Genomic DNA, 19,210 nt, shown 5'->3' on the forward strand with positions numbered 1-19,210 from the left:
ACTCTGAATCACCAGGGAAGTCAACGTCTGCTTGGCCACATAATTTAACTACCACCACACACCGAACCTGCTTTGATTCATTATTTGCTCATATACTACACAATACTACTACACAATACTACACCACTGGAGGAGGATGACATAGTACTGTTTTCCCTTGTCTTATAAGGAGCCTCTACGTCACAGTGAGGACCCATGTGCCGGTGCCCACGGGAGGGAGTGCCCTATTTATTAGGCTGTGTGTGAGGTGTTAGGCACTGGTCAGCACGTCTCTGATAATCCTTTCTCATCCCTATCTATCTCCACTGAGTCTGCCGACCTCCCTCTGTTGGGAAACACAGTGCTACTTGGTTGCCCACGGTGACAGGACAAGACCTGGACTAGGAAAACATGACTACACTAGTTTCATGTCTCTTCAAGGACCTGTTTTCTCTCCCAGTTTGTTTTAACAATATGCTGACATGCTTCTACAAAGTGCTCTGTCTCTCTCGGGCTTGTCCATCCTGTGCTGTAGTTGTTTGTACAGTAGTATCCCGCTGCCTCTCACACTCTCTTCACACTTAGCAGGATGCTATGTCTCCTTCCCGCTGACACAACCCCAGTGCAGTGTTCATTTCGTCAACAATAACTAAGGAAAATATTCTTCAATTTCCACATTTTCCTGACGATAATGAGGCGAGATGCCCTGAAAAAACAATAACTATTACAAATTACCTTTAATTTTAGTTGACGTAAATGTAACGGAACACGAATTCTACGTGAGACTAATGGACATTCAATTTGACATGAAGCTCCTTTTTATCTGTTCTGTCAAATCATAAGCATGCATGCCTTTGCAGAATATTTCATGCAATCGTCTCATTGGCCGATAAAGTCTTTCAGTAGCGCTTGCTGCTTGAGCAGAGCCAGATCTATACACACAAAGCTCCCGGGCGGTCTCTTCAATCACTCTCTCTTTTCAACTGATGCGCAGCCAGAACACTTCAATTGTAAATTACCTAAATTAGAAACAATAATGTATTGGTAATCCTTGCTTTCATATAAGATATTTTAACTAATCTGGGTTGCTTCTCGCATTCCACAAATGCCAGTTGCGTTTGCTTTTCTCCGATTGGCGAAAACTAATGCTAGGCTATTTGCTGAATTTTAGGAGTACAGAAATACTTCTGGCATTGTTGGAAAGCTCAGATTCTCCCCTTTTCAATTAAAGCACTGTTATTTACTGCCCTTTGATGGCTATGATGGGGAGAAAATCAAAACTGTAAATTGTTTAACCTGTACCTAAGGCTATAGCCTATAATGGTTAATTATGGCTGGCATTGGTTACAATCTGCCACAGAAGCAATGTTGCAAACTTATATGAGGGGATAGTAGGCCTAGTTGGACAAGGCTATCTGAATGTGCGCATGATGGAAGTTAGGGGTAAATATACATTATTTATTGGAGAAAAAATGCACTGACTATTATGTGACTAAAATGACTGTGACTCAAACTAGACAAAAAGTATCCAGAGTTTTAGTGGACTGATAATAACAAAAAATGACTAAAATGTGACTAACACTAAAAGGTATTTTAAGACTAAAACTAAGACAAACACTAAATCTGAAATAGCTGCCAAAATGAACACTGCCCAAGAGCAGGGAACACAGAAAGCCGAATTAAGTGGAGCTGTTGTCCCTTCTCTGGGCTGGGCGCTCCGGGCAGGGTGCTTCCTGTCCTGATAGAGGAAGTGAGAGGAGGACGAAATAGCCGTGAAAGGCTATTACCTCAAAATACATGTTTTACAGTGTACTGTACAGTACAGTATGTTTGTGTTTTATGGAAAATGTCTGTTTTATCAGAAAGCTTTTTGAACATTCTTTATGCATTCGAAATGCCTGTTTGGGTATTTTGATGTGCACTTTGAGTCAGTAATTGTAACGGCCATCGTTGCATGAAGAAGTGGACCAAAGCGCAGCGTGATAAGTGTTCATGATTTATTCATAAAACTGAACACTGGATAACAAAAACAACAAAGAGAATGAACGAAACCGAAACAGTTCTGTCTGGTGCAGGCACAAAACAGAAAACATAGAATGCCCACCCCAACTCACGCCCCGACCAAACCAAAATAGAGACATAAAAAGGATCTCTAAGGTCAGGGCGTGACAGTAATGATAGATAGAGACACTTACCATATGTTTATGTAAGTCATTTTTGTGTCTGTCATTTCGATAGGACCAGTCAACTCTAACACACTCACAGTCTATCTTTGTCTCTCCCTCCCACTGTCATGGTAAGACGTCCGTGAAATAATCCTTGACATCATTATTTATGGTATATACAGACAGTACTGTATTGTACAGTACCATCATTCAAGATGGTTACCTGTCTCTTCTACAAACAATCGAAGAAAAACGTTTGGATGGGTCCTGCCTGCCTGTCTGTCGGTCTCTCTTCCACTTCCTCTCTCTCTTTAAGGTGGTGGTAGTCACATTGAGTGTGCCTGTGGGAAAAAGCTGTTCTATCTCTGGTGGTGCTATATGTAATGACCTCCTATTTCTCTGGATCTCTGGATGTGGCTCCCTGGCCCTGGCTCCCTGGCTCCTTGGCCCTGGCCCTGGCTCCCTGGCCCTGGCTCCCTGGCCCTGGCTCCTTGGCCCTGGCTCCCTGGCTCCCTGGCCCTGGCTCCCTGGCTCCTTGGCCCTGGCCCTGGCTCCCTGGCCCTGGCTCCCTGGCCCTGGCTCCTTGGCCCTGGCTCCTTGGCCCTGGCTCCCTGGCCCTGGCTCCTTGGCCCTGGCTCCCTGGCCCTGGCTCCCTGGCCCTGGTTCCTTGGCTATGGCTTTGGGATGATAATTGAAATTGGTATTCTAAAGTGAATTTAGGAATCTTATCTTGTTAGGACAGTTGTGGTTATCCTGTTGAACTTCGCGGGACTCTTTGTTGGACTGTTAAATTTGTCATCTACACTATACTAATTTCTTCCTCTTTCTCAATACTCTATTGACCCAGAATGTAAGTATCACACACCTCCTTTTTCTGTGAACTAGGTCTATGTTGGATAAAACAGATGTTTTCACACACACACATACACACACCCGCATGAACGCGCACACACAAACGCCACAGTCATGTCTGAATTTTTTTGCTTTTGGAGTTAACTAAGCCTGTCTCCATACACATAATTGTGGTTTTGTACAGAAGTTAGATGGTAGCACAGCCTCTTAACTAGAGGGGAGACATAATGAGAATGTAGGAGTCATTTGGGAGCAGACTTTTCAAACAGAAAGAGGGGCTTTTGTCTGAAGTCTGTTGTGTTTGATCTCCCTGAAAACCAAAAGTGAGAAAAATAAGCCAGCTCAGAACAGAAGCTGTTCTCAATACTTTCTCTGTAGTCATGGGAACACTCTCTTTGAGAGTGTAAAGGAGAGCACACTTTATTTGGGACAAGCGAAAGATAAAGAAAGGATACAACATTTTGCTGTATGTATGTTATACTGCTGGTCCTTTGAAAAAGCTGACTCAGAGTGACCACAATGACAGGTAGTGACAGTCAATGTAGAGGATTTCTAACACAGCCTGAATTAATGTCATCATCGGTGTCAACCATCACAACATATGATACAATATACTTTATTGTCCACGTGGTCCTCTATTTACAGTGATCCCAGGTCAGAGGGACACATCAGTGGGTGTGTAACCCCTTTGAAGGACTGAGTTTGACCTCTTTGGAGTGAGAGAACTACACTGCTTTAGTCTGGGGTATTTATTTCAAAGAGCATTTATTGTCCTTCCACCATTATGCAATAGTTACCGTGATATTTATTCAAAAGATTCTAGCTAGGAATCTATGCTTAGTGGCATGTCTGTGTGTGCTTTTTATTTTTGGACAAAGTGTACATTTGGTGTGTACAGTGTGTCTGTTATTTTGCTCTATAGTAACTGAGCTGTGCCCTGTGGAAACCTCCCACACCTCCAGGCATCAGAGGAGAGGCCCAGTGTGTTTGGGCCAGAGTAGGTCCAGGCAGGGCGGCTCAGCTCCCCCGGCTGGTCTACTTCCTGCCAGGGACCACGAGGCTCATGTCTAAACTAAAGTTGTTTCATTTACAGCACTGCCAAGTCCATACTTCCATATCACAGGTTGTGGCACCTTAATTGGGGAGGATGGGCTTGTGGTAATGGCTGGCGCGGAATTGTGGAATGGTATTAAATACAGCAAACACATGGTTTCCATGTGTTTGATGCCATTCGCTCCGTTCCAGCCATTATTGAGAGCCGTTCTCCCCTCACCAGCCTCCACTGTCCCATATTTCAAACTGGCTTTAAAGCAAAGCACCTACCTTTAGTGATAGGGGCCAGATGTGTTTGTTTCACTGTCTGTTTCACGCTTGCACAGGCAGCATACTGTATCATCCAATCCACTTTTAGTGGTCTGTATATAGCTGTATAGTGGGCTGTATAAAGAACAAAAGAGCCTCTTCAGAACAAAGCATGTTCTGTACTGTTTCATGCTTTAGCTGGTAAAAAGTTATGGTAGGGTCTTGGTTAAGAAGCACATGAAATGATTACTGTATTTTTCATCCAACTCTTTTGTTACATAATAAAAAAAGAAGATGCATATCAGCAACAACAACCCAGAGAGAATGGGTGATAACTGCAGTCTTCTCTGCCTGGCTTGTCAATTCTGAGGTATCAATACTAAACTCAGCAAAAAAAGAAACGTCCCTTTCTCAGGACCCTGTATTTCAAAGATAATTCGTAAAAATCCAAATAACTTCGCAGATCTTCATTGTAAAGGGTCTTGACGCTAGGGGTCAGATTTCTTTTATTTTTAAATAACGTTCCCAAGGCAAACGGGCTATTTCTCAGGTCCAGATCGTAGAATATGCATATAATTTACAGATTAGGATAGAAAACAAAACTGTCCAAATATTGTCTGTGAGTATAACAAAACTGATTCTGCAGGCGAAAACCTGAGGAAATCTAACCCGGAAGCGATGTTTTTTTATTTTTTTATCTGTGTTTCCTTGCCCGTCTTTCTTCCATTTAAAGGGGTATCAACCAGATTATTTTTCCAATGGCTTTCTCAGGCTATGACCAGGCTTTAGACATAGTTTCAGGCTTTTATTTTGAAAAATGAGCGAGATTTTTCAAAAGTAGTCAGGTGTCCTTTGATTAGTTCCTGCGCGCGAGAGAGGTAGCTCTCCATTTTCTTTCTCTCTTTTATTGAATAGGTTACGGTCCGGTTGAAATATTATCGATTATGTTTGTTAAAAACAACCTGAGTGTAACGATCTTCGTCTGGAGAAAGAGTGAAGGACCAAAGCGCAGCATGGTAAGTGTTCATGATGAATATTTAATGGAACAAAACTGAACACTGAAATACAAAACAATAAAGTCAACGAACTAAAACCGAAACAGTTCCGTGTGGAACACACAGACACGGAAGAAAACCACCCACCAACACAACAGAAAACAGGCTACCTAAATATGGTTCCCAATCAGAGACAATGACTAACACCTGCCTCTGATTGAGAACCATATCAGGCCAAACGAAAAACACAACATAGAAACACAAAACATAGATCACCCACCCAACTCACGTCCTGACCAACTAAAACAAAGAAATAACACAAGAACTAGGGTCAGAACGTGACACTGAGGATTGATTATAAAAAGCATTTGACATGTTTCTACAAACATTACGGATAGTTTTTGGAATATTCGTCGAACGGAACGAGGCTTTGGTTTTCTGAACATAACACGCAACCCAAATTGGGTTATAAAATAAATATTTATCGAACAAAAATAACATTTATTGTGTAACTGGGAGTCTCGTGAGTGCAAACATCCGAAGATTATCAAAGGTAAGCGATTAATTTTATTGCTTTTCTGACATTCGTGACCATGCTAATTTGGGGCTAGCTGTTCTAGCATTGATTGATACACTCACAAAAGCTTGGATTGCTTTCGCTGCAAAGCATATTTTGAAAATCTGACACGATAGGTGGATTAACAACAAGCTAAACTGTGTTTTGGTATATTTCACTTTTGATTGCATGATTATAAATATTTTTAGTAATATTTTGCGCCCTGCAATTCAGCGATTGTTTAGGAAAATTATCCCGCTAAAGGGATCCGTAGCGCAGAGAAGTTAAACACTGTTTCCCATGCTTGTTCAATGAACTATAAACAATTAATGAACATGCACCTGTGGAACGGTCGTTAAGACACTAACAGCTCACAGAAGGTAGGTAATTTAGGTCACAGTTATGAAACTTAGGACACAAAAGAGGCCTTTCTACTGACTCTGAAAAACACCAAAAGAAAGATGCCTAGGTTCCCTGCTCATCTGCATGAACGTGCCTTAGGCATGCTGCAAGGAGGAATGAGGACTACAGATGTGGCCAGGGCAATAAATTGCAATGTCCGCACTGTGAGACGCCTAAGACAGCACTACAGGAAGATAGGATGGACAGCTGATCGTCCTCGCGGTGGCAGACCACGTGGAACAACACCTGCACAGGATTGGTACATCCGAACATCACACCTGCGGGACAGGTACAGGATGGCAACAACAACTGCCCGAGTTACACCAGGAACGCACATTCCCTCCATCAGTGCTCAGACTGTCCGCAATAGGCTGAGAGAGGCCTGACTGAGGGCTTGTAGGCCTGTTGTAAGGCAGGTCCTCACCAGACATCACAACGTCGCCTATGGGCACAAACCCACCGTTGCTGGACCAGACAGGACTAGCAAAAAGTGCTCTTCACGGACGAGTCGCGGTTTTGATTCACCAGGGGTGATGGTCAGATTCACGTTTATCATCGAAGGAATGAGCATTACACCGAGGCCTGTACTCTGGAGCGGGATCGATTTGGAGGTGGAGGGACCGTCATGGTCTGGGGTGGTGTGTCACAGCATCATCGGACTGAGCTTGTTGTCATTGCAGGCAATATCAACGCTGTGCGCTACAGGGAGGACATCCTACTCCCTCATGTGGTTCCCTTCCTGCAGGCTCATCCTGACATGACCCTCCAGCATGACATTGCCACCAGCCATACTGTTCGTTCTGTGCGTGATTTCCTGCAAGACAGGAATGTCAGTGTTCTGGCATGGCCAGCGAAGAGCCCGGATCTCAATCCCATTGAGCATGTCTGGGACCTGTTGGATCGGAGGGTGAGGGCTAGAAATGTCCTCGAACTTGCAGGTGCCTTGGTGGAAGAGTTTAATTTACAGGCCCGCCAGGGCTGACCATAAAGGCTATTGGGGCACAGGTTTGGCTGTTAATCTATATTGGCTTTCAGCATGTGACCCTTCGGTTCATAGTCTCCATTCCCTCATGATTGGGTTCAGTACGAGACCGTGCATTTGCACCCTCTCACAAACCCTCTCTGGAACACGCTCTTTCCCCTGAATGAATGCATCCACACAGCCTTACCGCTGTACATATATGGAAAATGAGAGTAGGGCCGTGACAACATGCTCCTGAGCCCGTACGCCTACCCATTAAGAAGTCCAGTGAGCACTGAGCCAAAGCAACTCCAATGTCAGGAATTAATGTGGATGCAGCCCTGCATCAGATCAGGTAGCCTCTCTGACTTCACAAGAGGGCTTAATTCCAGTGGAGAATGGAACAAAAGCAGTCCTGACAAGGCACATACTCTACCCTGGATGAGTCAGACACTGTCATCAGGCATGCCGGCCGACCACAGCCCAGCACACACCAACTCACATTGTTCACTTGACATATCATAGCCATCTCATGCTTCAGATATGTTCCTCTTCTTTAGGAACATGTGTTTTTCTCCCCACAGGGGAATGTCAAGCTCATTGCTTTTCTAACCTTGAGGTTATTGATCTATCCCTCAGTCCATTAGCTCTGCCCCTTTGAAGGTATGTGCTCTCCCACTCCCTAATGGAGAGAACATCTGAAATCTTTATCAGTGGCACAAGGAGTAGGGGACCTAGTGTGTGTCTGTGTTTGCTATATCTCCCCTGAGAGGGCATGAATCAGGAAGCCAGGAGAGAGCTGACTCTCCTAGCTATCAGATCTTGCTTTAGATTAATAGATCGCTACATTAGCAAAGCCTTGACCTCATCCTCAGAAGACTGCCATGGGAAACACAGAAAAATCTGGAATACTCATTGGCTGCAAGCCAGGAACTCCTGGGTTAACCATTACAACACCAACGTAAATGTTATAACAGTAAAGTGTTATTGAGAACATTTTCAGATTAGGGAGTAATAGATGAACAATACTATTGCATTTTTAAATGCTATTGAAATGAATGTTCGATCATCTTCGACAGCCTGTAAAACATACTGAATCGCCCATAACATGTAGCTACAAGATAGGCCTACTATTGTAAAAGTGTGGCTATTAGGTCAAACTTCTCTGGAAACAAGGCCTGCTAGGGATATACTTCCATCTGTGTCAGTGAGTCTTACTGAATTCCTTTGGTTTTGCTGTGAGCTCAGTTGACTGTGAACCAGAGGACTGACAGCTTCTCCCCAGAAGAAACATTTAGGTAGTAACATCATCAGACACACTGGACTGTGTGAATCTAGTAGGAAGAACACAGGCGAGGTGACAGGATGCACGCTCCACCCTAGTCATTATCACTCCAACCCCCAACTATCCCAACAGTGTAGTGCAGACAGGTGGCTTATACAGTAGAATGATGGATGCTCCTTTGTATAAATCGAAAAAGAAGAAAAGACAGTACTGTCTGTGGAGGCGTGTTTATGGGTGTGTTGAAGCCCAGGGGTCATTATACCCCCAACTATGAAACCACAAAAACACACACACACAAACACACTCACACAAACACACACTCATACAACTCACACACACACACACACACACACACAGTTGGGAGACAGCATACAGTAGTACTGTAATTTAATGCATTTCTCAAAGAGAAACTACTCATTTTACGTACCTTTCTTCTGTCACCAAGACCATTCTCTACCCACCACTTTCTAATAGCAGGCTGTGCCAGCACTCATAAAGCTCAACATAATGGTGAAGAATGATGCAATGGGTGAGTCGCCCTTACTACTTTTAATCCTACAAAAATGGAAGTACCATAGAAGTCACTGCTGTGGTGGCGTACTCTGAAATTCCTCCGTTTCCCAGAAAGGAAGTGATTAATATCAGAGGCAGCTGGAGGATTCTTGAACGCGTGGTTTGGATAATGGCTAGAAGTGTTGTAATATGGTCATATTTACATTTTAGTGAGAGATGACAGCCTATTACAGGCTGTTGCCTGGGGACTTGTGTTATGTTTCCAAGGCAGAGGCTTTAAATTGTCTGTGTGGGTCTGAGCAGAGCCAATCTCCTGCCAAGATACATGAGAGGAGATGTCTCAGAGTTAGTCTCATCCAGGGTTCTGGCCTCGCTCCCCCATCTGAACTGACTGAGCACAATAATATGCTTCAGATTGGCCCTAGACCTGCTAGTTTCTTATCACTTTTTACTACTGTAAATGTTGGGAAAACATTGATGTCCCTTCATTTATGAAAATACTTTACAAGAGAAATAGGACAATAACTATGTATCGTCATGACAATGTAGGTCTACTAATGTATGCAGTTCATTCCCTCTTACTACCATAGCAAAACTTCCCAGCTTGCCACAATAACAAAACATTATTTTTACATCATCCTAATATCAGTGTCCAATGACACCATTTCTGCTATTCCAAGTGAACTTCAAACTCACAGTGAAAATACACGTACGCAACAGGATTACCGCAAAGGGTAGAGTTCATCAACCTGATGACCTCCATAGTGGATGAGTCATTTTCAGCTATGTTTTCTCTTTCTCTTCTATCTGGCACACCCCACCCTTCCTGCTGGAAAGAAAGCCACAATCATCAGCTGTGAGAATGTAACATCATACCACATAAATATCCTGCTGTTGGAAAGGGTGAATGATAATGGCAAATTCCCTCAGGTTCAAAGAAAGGCAGGTAGGTATGAGTTCTGGCATACTTGAATAGGATACAGCAGGGGATTTAACCTAAGCAATCAAAAACTATATGACAGACCCATAGAGTAAAGTAATGTATTTTCTATTGTGTGAACCTGATAGAGGAGTCCTGTGTTTGGATGTAAGACATGTTGAGTGCCTGTAGCTTTGTCAGTACTTTTTCATAAACTGTCCCAAGCCCTCACTTCTCTGTGAATGTGTTGCCTGCCTGCCTTCCTGTCCGCCTGACTGACTTTATAAGGAACTTCCTGTGTGGTGACATCAGGCACGCACCAGGGTGAAGAGGACGGCTCTGTTAGGGGAGGAAGCAGTGGTGGGACAGGAGAGGGGCGGGGCATGGGGTAATAATACTCAGCACACAAAGTTCTCAAGTCAATCCTATCCATTCACATTATCTTTCCAATCATAGTATTTTCCCATTTCATTCTCTTACACAGTAATATGCTTCTTCTCTAGTGTGAATACAAAATCACTGTAAATAGGTCATGCCAACAAAATCTGGCAAAATAAAGAAAGCAATATGTATTGATTTATGCAGTTGCACAGACATCACAAGCAACACACAGCTGCCAAGCTCACCTTCCGATCCACAAACACCCATGCGGTGATCTGATCTCACAAACCCACCATTCTTCCCCTTGAGTAAGGCACTTAACCCTAATTTGCTCCTGCGATGCTGTACTACTATGGCTGACCTTGTAAAACAACACATTTCAGTTCACCTATCTGGTTTAGGTGACAATTCAACTTTTTAAAAATATTATTATTAAAGGGGATTAGAGGGAGCCTGGTCCATCCAGGGCAACATATCAAACGATAAGCCTGTTAGGTCCGGGGGCCAAAGCCGGCTATGGGGATTTACCAAGTCAAGCAACAAGTACACTCTGTTCCCACCACGCACCTCCAGTTTCTGCCTCTATTTATTTAGCACTTCACTTGTTTCTAGTCATTGTATGGCTATGTTTGGTTAGCATGCATGGCTGTAGCTAGTTAGTTTAACCTAGTTAGGTTGAAGGGACACACACAACACTTTTCATGGCTAGTAATGATAATAATAATTTGGTGGGTGCTTATATTTGTCATATTTCACACATGTAAAAGTGTATATTACTATGCATGTGTTAATAAAAAGTGTTTTTTTCCTTTCCCAACCCATGAGACACCCTCGGGGAGCAGGGTCACGGCCAGGGTCTGTTATTAGCAGTGTTGGGGAGTAGTGAACTACATGTAGTTCAACTATTAATTAAAAAACCTTTTGCAGTAGCTTGGTGGTAGTTTAATTCAATTCAAATCTAGGTAGTGTTTTCAGTAGTTGATTACTTTTTTTGCCATGTAGCGGTTGTAGCTAACTACTGGTTACAATGTGTGTTCCAGCACACATTGTAACAGACATAGTGTGAATCATTTTGTAAAGTAAATAAGTAATGCTAAATACACATATGTTGAAGGGTTTTATACAGTGTAATAATTGTGTAATACATAAACAGTGTCATGAAGTCATAGCTTTTTCCAGTACAATGGAACAAGTCCATTATAATTCATTCACATCTAATTTGACTCTATAGTATCAGACTTGAGTGACTGGCATGGGACTTTATGACCAGAGTAAAGTCTATAAAGACTGTTGTTCCATCATCTGAGCTGCCCAGCCACTTCTGACAAACACAGAGCAGGTCCCAGGTAAACAAAAATGTCCCACAGAGATCAGATAAGGAGCAGTAGCCAGACAATGTGGGCACCATTCAGTTACCATGCAAGAGAAAATACTGCAGAGATTAGAGTGTTTCTGTGGTGTGTTTGCTATGCCTGCCTTGTTATCTCCCCTGGAGCCATCCCCATTACCCACTCCTTTTCGCTCCTTCTCTCTGTCTCCCTTCAGCCTTGTGTGTGAGTGTTTTATATTCATTTTGTCTGTTCTACTGAGTCTATGTGGAAACGATAAAGCACAGCTACAACAGTGTTGATGGAGGTAATGGTACCTACACTGTGTAATTAACAGAGGTATCCCTTACGCCAAAAACACATGTTTTCATGTGATCATGTGATCATATGTGAAGTTAATGTGATAACATGTGACAACATGTAAAGCAACATGTAATAACATGAAACTACACATCCGAAAACATGTGAAGTGTTCCAAAAACATGTTTTCACCTGATGATTCGTGTGATTTTCCATATGTGAAATCATGTGGTTTTTCTGTAATGGATATATGTATGTGTGTGTCGTATTCTCTGAATGCAGTTGTGTTCAGACAGGTTAAATTTCAGTCTAGGGTCCTCAAACAACCTCTCTCTGCCCAGCCACTGTGGCGCCACAAGAGGCTGTGAGTCCAGAACAGCTTGTTAAATCGGTACCTGAGTTTCTAACAGGAATGACCTTATCTTTATACTGTAATACAACATGCAGTTTAGTGAACTTACTGTACAAAATATATATTCCCCTCTCTCCAGTCCAACTAATACAAGAGTGTAGGACTATGGTCTCCAAATGCAACAATGTGTGCTGTGTTTATTTGTTATTGATAAGCACTATAAACACGTACTCCCTGCATAATCTGTAACAATTAAAACACTGCAACACCCAATATACAATGTGCAACACTCAAGTACTGTAGATAAAACTGACTTGTGTTATATCAGATGATAATGTATCATAGCCTATTGTACAATAAAGCAATGACACAATTTCTACCAATGTTTACCAACTGTTTATTACATCTTCATAAAATATCTGTAAATCTATTATTCCTAGTGTAGCCTGTAAAACACATATAATCCCCCTATAAATCCTTTTAAGTATACATTATTCATGTAAAGTGAAACCATAAAATATGAATGAATGTAGTCTACTGTGCAGGTGCTGTGTGTACAAGCCTTTAAATTGAAAGCTATGTCTTTAAGAGCTGAGTGAAAGGCGGAGCCAGTGTTCTTGTGTCGTGTGGTGGAGCTTAAAAGAACATCGCTCACAACAATAGTATTGAGAACTCTCCAGAACACAGTAGTTATAGTGGCAAATGTGCTGTCCTTTATTTCGGCTCAGTGCCATAGAAGACTGAAGCTTCTAGATTGGCCCAACTAATGTCTACAGCAAAACAGGGGAGCTAGAACTGTCGGCAATAGAGGATTCTCAACGGTTTTAGAAGTGACAGCGGATGTTAAAACTGCGAGGTTGTAAGGTGAGCTCTAAAAACTTGGTTTGACGTGACATGTAGCTATTATAATTTTTTGTTGTGTTGACGACAGCAGTGATTGATTCAGTCCCTCTTATATTCCAGCCGATACATTGTGTCATACATTGTATCCCCCTGTTATAATATCTTTATTATGCCTCGTACTTAAGTCAATATGTTAAACAGTAAGCAATTTAAAGTTGGAACAAGTTGTTCTCCTTGTATGGTAAACATTAACATTTTAATGGCATAAGAATCACGATAGGTTGGATCCTTATTTGCGATCGGGAAAGGTATATTATGGAGTGAGTCACCTTCTTAGAAAGCTCTTACAATCGATCCTGTATAGCGATGGGGTGTGCGCGCTGTTTGCTTGTAGCACAGGTAGAGCGAGTATGGTTGCTCGGAAACCGCTGCAGGGGTGTTATAAGTGGGGTGTGAACTTAAACGTGTTGCTGTGCCCAATGTGTCACGAGCATTAGTAAGGTATGTTCGAAATGGCACCCAATTACATAGAGCTTTGGACAAAAGTAGTACACTGCGAGGAAAAATGTGATATCAGACGTGCACAAAGGGGTTAATATTGTTGGTGTGTAGCTACATGGTGTGTAACACCATACCTCTTGGCCTGGAGTGACTGTGCTGAGCTCTAGGTCTTGGTATTTTGCTAGTAGGCTATGCATGTCAAATAGAGATGGTCAGATTGTCATCATCACAAATGTGATTACCACACATGTCTTCCCACACAAAAAATTGCCTGCAACGTTCCCATTCATTATTTTCTCTAACTACCCATTTGTTTAATCCTGTTGCCTCTAAATACACTCAATGTAGACTATGGTTGACCGCTGCCTGTATTAACTATTTTTGCACCTCTTGCCAGAGGAAGCGCAAGCCCCTAGGTGTTCATTATTGAGGATCAAGTTGCTTCCTATCCCCTCTGAATCAAATCCAGGGCCCTAGGCAAGGGATGGAGAGATGCCATGGTGGACAATTTTGCCTGAGCTGACATCCTGGGCATTCTGTGGTTCCAGAACGTTGTTTCTGAATGACCAGCAGTCTGGGAAACACATCAATCTATCCATTCTCTAGACCTGCCATGGCTGTGTTCTCACATCCTGATAATTAGTGGTTGAAGATAAATATGCAGTATATTGTTCTGGCCATGCATTTGTTGTTCATACAATGCAGAAAACACATTGGATGAACTGCTCCACATGGCATAGACTTCTGTGAAGTTGTGGTCTCCAATATTTGGGCAGAGATGACCCCCAGGTCAGGTCTAGCCCACATGTTGCAACTCTACTCAAAGGAAGTCGGGGGCTATGGTGTGATGCACTCACTCCCCTCTTCTTCTGGCCACAGGCTCCTAATTAAAATGAATGTCACATGTCTATGGTCCATACAAAAAATGCCAGGGTGTCGTGTAGGCATGACAATTACTGGCTATTACTAGTCTGACCTGGGATGAATGTTCTCCTGAAGACTGAATACATTGGTACATTACTAGTCTGACCTGGGATGAATGTTCTCCTGAAGACTGAATACATTGGAACATTACTAGTCTGACCTGGGATGAATGTTCTCCTGAAGACTGAATACATTGGAACATTACTTAATGTGCTGCTGTTCCAAACGGTGCAATTTAAATTAGCACATCAAGAAAGCAAAGGACTACTTTGCAGGGTATGTGAAATCAGATCTGCTTGAATTTTGGCACGTCTGTAAAACAAAGTATCACAATTATTTGTTTACACTATGTTCTACAGATGTGACTTGATTTCCTGCTCCTGATCCATGCTTGCATTGTTAACTCAGCCCTGACACACATTAGACCTGACACGAACATCCAGGTCATCTGACATGGGGAGTGCTTGCAACACCAGGCATATCTCTGGTTACAGGAACAGTCCTGTCTAAAAGAGATCTGCAGTCAACTATACCTGCCTACTGCGGTGCAATCAACTATACCTGCCTACTGCGGTGCAGTCAACTATACCTGCCTACTGCGGTGCAATCAACTATACCTGCCTACTGCGGTGCAATCAACTATACCTGCCTACTGCGGTGCAATCAACTATACCNACTGCGGTGCAATCAACTATACCTGCCTACTGCGGTGCAATCAACTATACCTGCCTACTGCGGTGCAATCAACTATACCTGCCTACTGCGGTGCAGTCAACTATACCAGCCTACTGCGGTGCAGTCAACACTGCTGTTGTATAAAGATACTGTCAGTGTTTTGGGTTTAGTTTAAAATTCAGGCATTTTTTTTCTAACTGACATAAAATCCAATAGGAAGATGTATGACTAACACTTTACTTAAAGCCAATGGGTATAATGTTTGTAGTAATGATCTATTATTAAAAGGCTTATCATATCGTATTTCGACGCTGCAGTTTTTGAACCAACTGTAAATTGCTGTTTAGGCTAGACATCATTATTACATGATACTAAGACATTTTATGTGAGTATACATGCTTCTAAAAGTCTTGCAAGGCATTATAGCCACATCATCAAAACACATTATACCTGTTGTATAATGAACTGTAGTATACCTGATAGTATGTTTATTAACAAGAACATGAGTATTGTTTGTCTGTACTGTGTATACCATGTACATGTTGTCTGTAGCAACTAAAGAGAACATTGTGTGACATGGCGCTCTCTGTCCTGAGGGTGTGCAGGCGCACAAGTGTCTTAAAGTCCCATCAAACTGAACATTTGTCATTCCACAGCCAGAGGAGCCAAGGATAATGTTTCTCCGTGTTCTTTTTGAAAACCACTACCGGAGTGTGAGGCACAAGGCCACAGCTCTTTAATTGGTGAGAGGGCAGGCTAGCAGCTCTGGAAAAAATAAAGGAGGAGGAGGGGCATCTTTTTGGGCTCCCGTCAGGATTTCTTTCTACCACATGGAGAAAGCTTTTAGGTTCTGTTATTCAATGCAAAATACAACACCAGAGGACACTCGTCATCAGAGGATTGTGTCTCATGTTGGTGGACATTTGTCAATGAGCAAAATAGATCATATCTAATCGTACTTTTATAACTGGCTCCTGCCTCAGACCCTCTTCACTTTCACTCATGTTCCTGTCTCTTGGCTGTGTTACAGGTCCAGCAGCAGTAGCCAGCCGGGGCTAGCCGAGCGTTTCCTGGCTTTGATGCGACTCGATTGTGCCTGGAGCATGTCCACAGCGGGCCTGACTGCCCAGGAGATCTGTTTACCCACAGACAGCCCCTTCCTGCGGGCTAGTCACTGTCTCAGCATGGCTGGAGCCAAGCCCTCGTGGAGCCACCACCATGAGCTGGACAAGTAAGTCTGCTGCATGCAGGGTTGGAGTAACTGATGACATGTATTCAGTTACATGTAATCTCATTACAAAAAAAATCTATCTAATCAGTTACGTTACCAGCAAAAAATATTATAATCAGATTACAGATACTTTTGAAAAGCTAGATTACCTCTTTACTTTTCAATTCAAAAAGGATGTTTGCAAACAAATACATTGACGCCCTTCTGTTTTCTCAATGACACTCAATTCTGCATTGAAAAAAATCTTACATTTGTTAAACCTGAGAGAGTCTGACTACAAGTCAGGGACCATTATGATGACACACCAAAGTGTTTGATGGATCCTTTGTCTTCTAATGCCTCTAAAGGGAAAGTAACTGAAAGTAATCTGATTGTTACTGAGTTTGGGTAATCCAAAAGATATGTTACTGATTACAATTCTGGACAGGTAACTAGTAAATGTAACGATAACATTTAGAAAGTACCCAACCCTGCTCACGTCTGCCCCCTGTTACTAGAATATGATTTTTATTACAGTTATACCAAGGGTATTCCTGCAGGGATGGTTGGAATTATTTTAACTACATGCAGATTGGACAATTACTCAACAATGTGCGTCATGTCATTTTACAGTTTGTACTTCAGTATGGATGCAGCACCCACGGAATACAACTTTCAATTTCAGCAGCAGGTGCCACCATCGCTCAATTCTGAGAGTAAGTACTGGACCCAGCCACTGTAGATTCTATTCCTATGTTACCAACCACCACTTACACCCACAATCCTTCCTTTTGCCGTCTGCCTTATACACAGCCTTACAAGGAGGGATTTAATACTATGCCTCTGAGCCAACTGGTCAATGTTTACTGGGAGGTTTTCCTGTTTCTATAAGAATAGAAAGCCAGAATGGCTGCCAAGGGCCTGACCTGCTCTAAATATATCCTGGGGAATGTTTAACAAAACCCTGAGTGCTTTCAAGTAATTAAGGTGTGTCTCTGACCTCCACTCTTTCAGGAAACTTTTAACCTAGAGACCCTGCTGGGAGCCTGGCGAAAGTTAATTAGTGATGTACTAAGGTTGTAATTGTCATTACCAAATGTCAATATTGATATCTAATTGGTTTTCTAACCACCTTCTCTCCTCTCTCTACCTCTACAGGACAGAAACATAGCCCTGGTGTACAGCGGTTACCCTCAAAGAAGTCCCGTCCCACCCATCTGTCCCTGTCATCCAGTGCTGAGCCCTCCACCCCTAGCCCTGCTGAGGATGACCAGGTGGTCCCGTCCTTCCAGAGGTTGTCTGTGTACGAACGCTGCAGTCCCCCACACACACCTAGCCGGGGGGCCAAGCCCCTGCCCCCTCTCCCTGGGCGGGGAGACCTTTCCCCTGACCAGGCCATGGACAATGAGGTGGAGTTCTTCACCAGTTCAGATGACAGCCGTTGCTTGGTTCCTGAGCAGTGTCCCCCTAAACCCTCTGCATCCCGCTACGGAGCCCCCAGCCGCAGGAGCTTCAGGCACTGTGGACAGATTAACTATGCCTACTTTGAGGGGCCAGTGGGGCAGCAGAGACCACAGGAACGGCAGGAGCAGCAGCGGATACAGGCGCAGCAGCGACAACAGGAGCAGCAACAAAGATTGGAGCAGGTAGAGCAACAGCCAACGGAGCAACCAGTGTGTCCCAGACAGCAGGACCGAGCCCAGAGGAAGCTGCGGCGCTCTCATTCCGGCCCTGCTGGCTCCTTCAACAAGCCCACGTCGCTGCGCCTGCCCTGTCACCACCGCCACACTCAGGGCATGGACAAACCAGAGGTGCCCCCCCGCGTGCCAATCCCCCCACGACCCATCAAGACTGCAGACTACCGCCGCTGGTCAGCCGAGGTGTCCTCTGGGGCCTACAGTGATGAGGACAAGCCCCCCAAGGTGCCCCCCAGGGACCCTTTGTTGTCTCAAGGCAGCTCCCGTACCCCCAGCCCCAAGAGCCTCCCCTCATACCTCAACGGTGTTATGCCTCCCACGCAGAGCTTTGCCCCAGATCCTAAGTACGTGAGGCGGGGTTTACAGAGGCAGAACAGCGAGGGGTCTCCCTGCATCCTGCCAGTCATGGAGAACGGCATGAAGGCCAGCACCACACACTACTTCCTGCTTCCACAGAGGCCTGCCTACCTAGACAAACCTTACTTGGAGAAGTTCATCCGGGATATGGACTGCCCGGCAGGTCGCAGTAGAGGGGCTTCAGACCCAGAGTGGGATTGTCAGACCAGCAGGAAAGCCCAGGTGGATTTAGTTTGAGCTGGAGGAGACAAGTTAGGGAAGGACTCCACTGGATACGAGCAAACAACCTCTGGGCACAAAGTGCCTCAGGACACTGAAGCCTTCAAACGTTTACTGCTGCTTTAACACTGACGACGTTGGTAGTTTTACCTCAGTATTCTAAAAACATAGGGGTTTTGACATACCATTTAGAGTTACTGGGACATTTGGAATTGCAATCAAAACACACGAGCTAAACGTTGTCTAACTATTGTGTGTGTTTGGGGGGGTGATATTTAACAATTTTAGAGTGATAATTTTTTATATGATTTGTCAGTACATTATGTAAATGTTTTGCTGATACAGTGGTTCAGTTTTAGGGTATAAGCAGGACTTGTGCCTCATGTTCTCAGTGTTGTGTGTCTCACAGGTAGAGGACATTTTGTGAGGTGTATATTGTGTTTTGATATTGCTTGTGTGTCTCAGAACTTAGGGACAAAGGGTCAGTAAAGCAA

At 43.6% G+C, this 19,210-nt stretch overlaps 1 protein-coding gene across 1 annotated transcript; it reads left to right on the forward strand.

Moving 5' to 3' along the window:
* The first annotated feature begins 12,957 nt into the window (after window positions 1-12,957).
* LOC112068740 (ERBB receptor feedback inhibitor 1) lies at window positions 12,958-18,931 on the forward strand. The gene is made up of 4 exons (XM_024135938.2): window positions 12,958-13,154; window positions 16,264-16,464; window positions 17,077-17,159; window positions 17,602-18,931. Exons 2-4 carry the CDS (start codon window positions 16,313-16,315, stop codon window positions 18,732-18,734), a joined length of 1,368 nt encoding a protein of 455 aa, XP_023991706.1. The 5' UTR covers window positions 12,958-13,154; window positions 16,264-16,312; the 3' UTR covers window positions 18,735-18,931.
* Window positions 18,932-19,210: the final 279 nt, after the last annotated feature.

Source organism: Salvelinus sp. IW2-2015, unplaced genomic scaffold (assembly GCF_002910315.2).
Source record: "Salvelinus sp. IW2-2015 unplaced genomic scaffold, ASM291031v2 Un_scaffold667, whole genome shotgun sequence".
NCBI classification, from domain to species: domain Eukaryota; kingdom Metazoa; phylum Chordata; class Actinopteri; order Salmoniformes; family Salmonidae; genus Salvelinus; species Salvelinus sp. IW2-2015.

Excerpts from the sequence above, each read along its gene's own strand:
- LOC112068740 (XM_024135938.2), top strand. The coding sequence starts at position 16,313 with ATGCGACTCGATTGTGCCTGGAGCATGTCCACAGCGGGCCTGACTGCC. Across the intron at positions 16,465-17,076 it reads CACCACCATGAGCTGGACAA|TTTGTACTTCAGTATGGATG; the intron begins GTAAGTCTGCTG and ends GTCATTTTACAG. Across the intron at positions 17,160-17,601 it reads ACCATCGCTCAATTCTGAGA|GACAGAAACATAGCCCTGGT; the intron begins GTAAGTACTGGA and ends CTACCTCTACAG.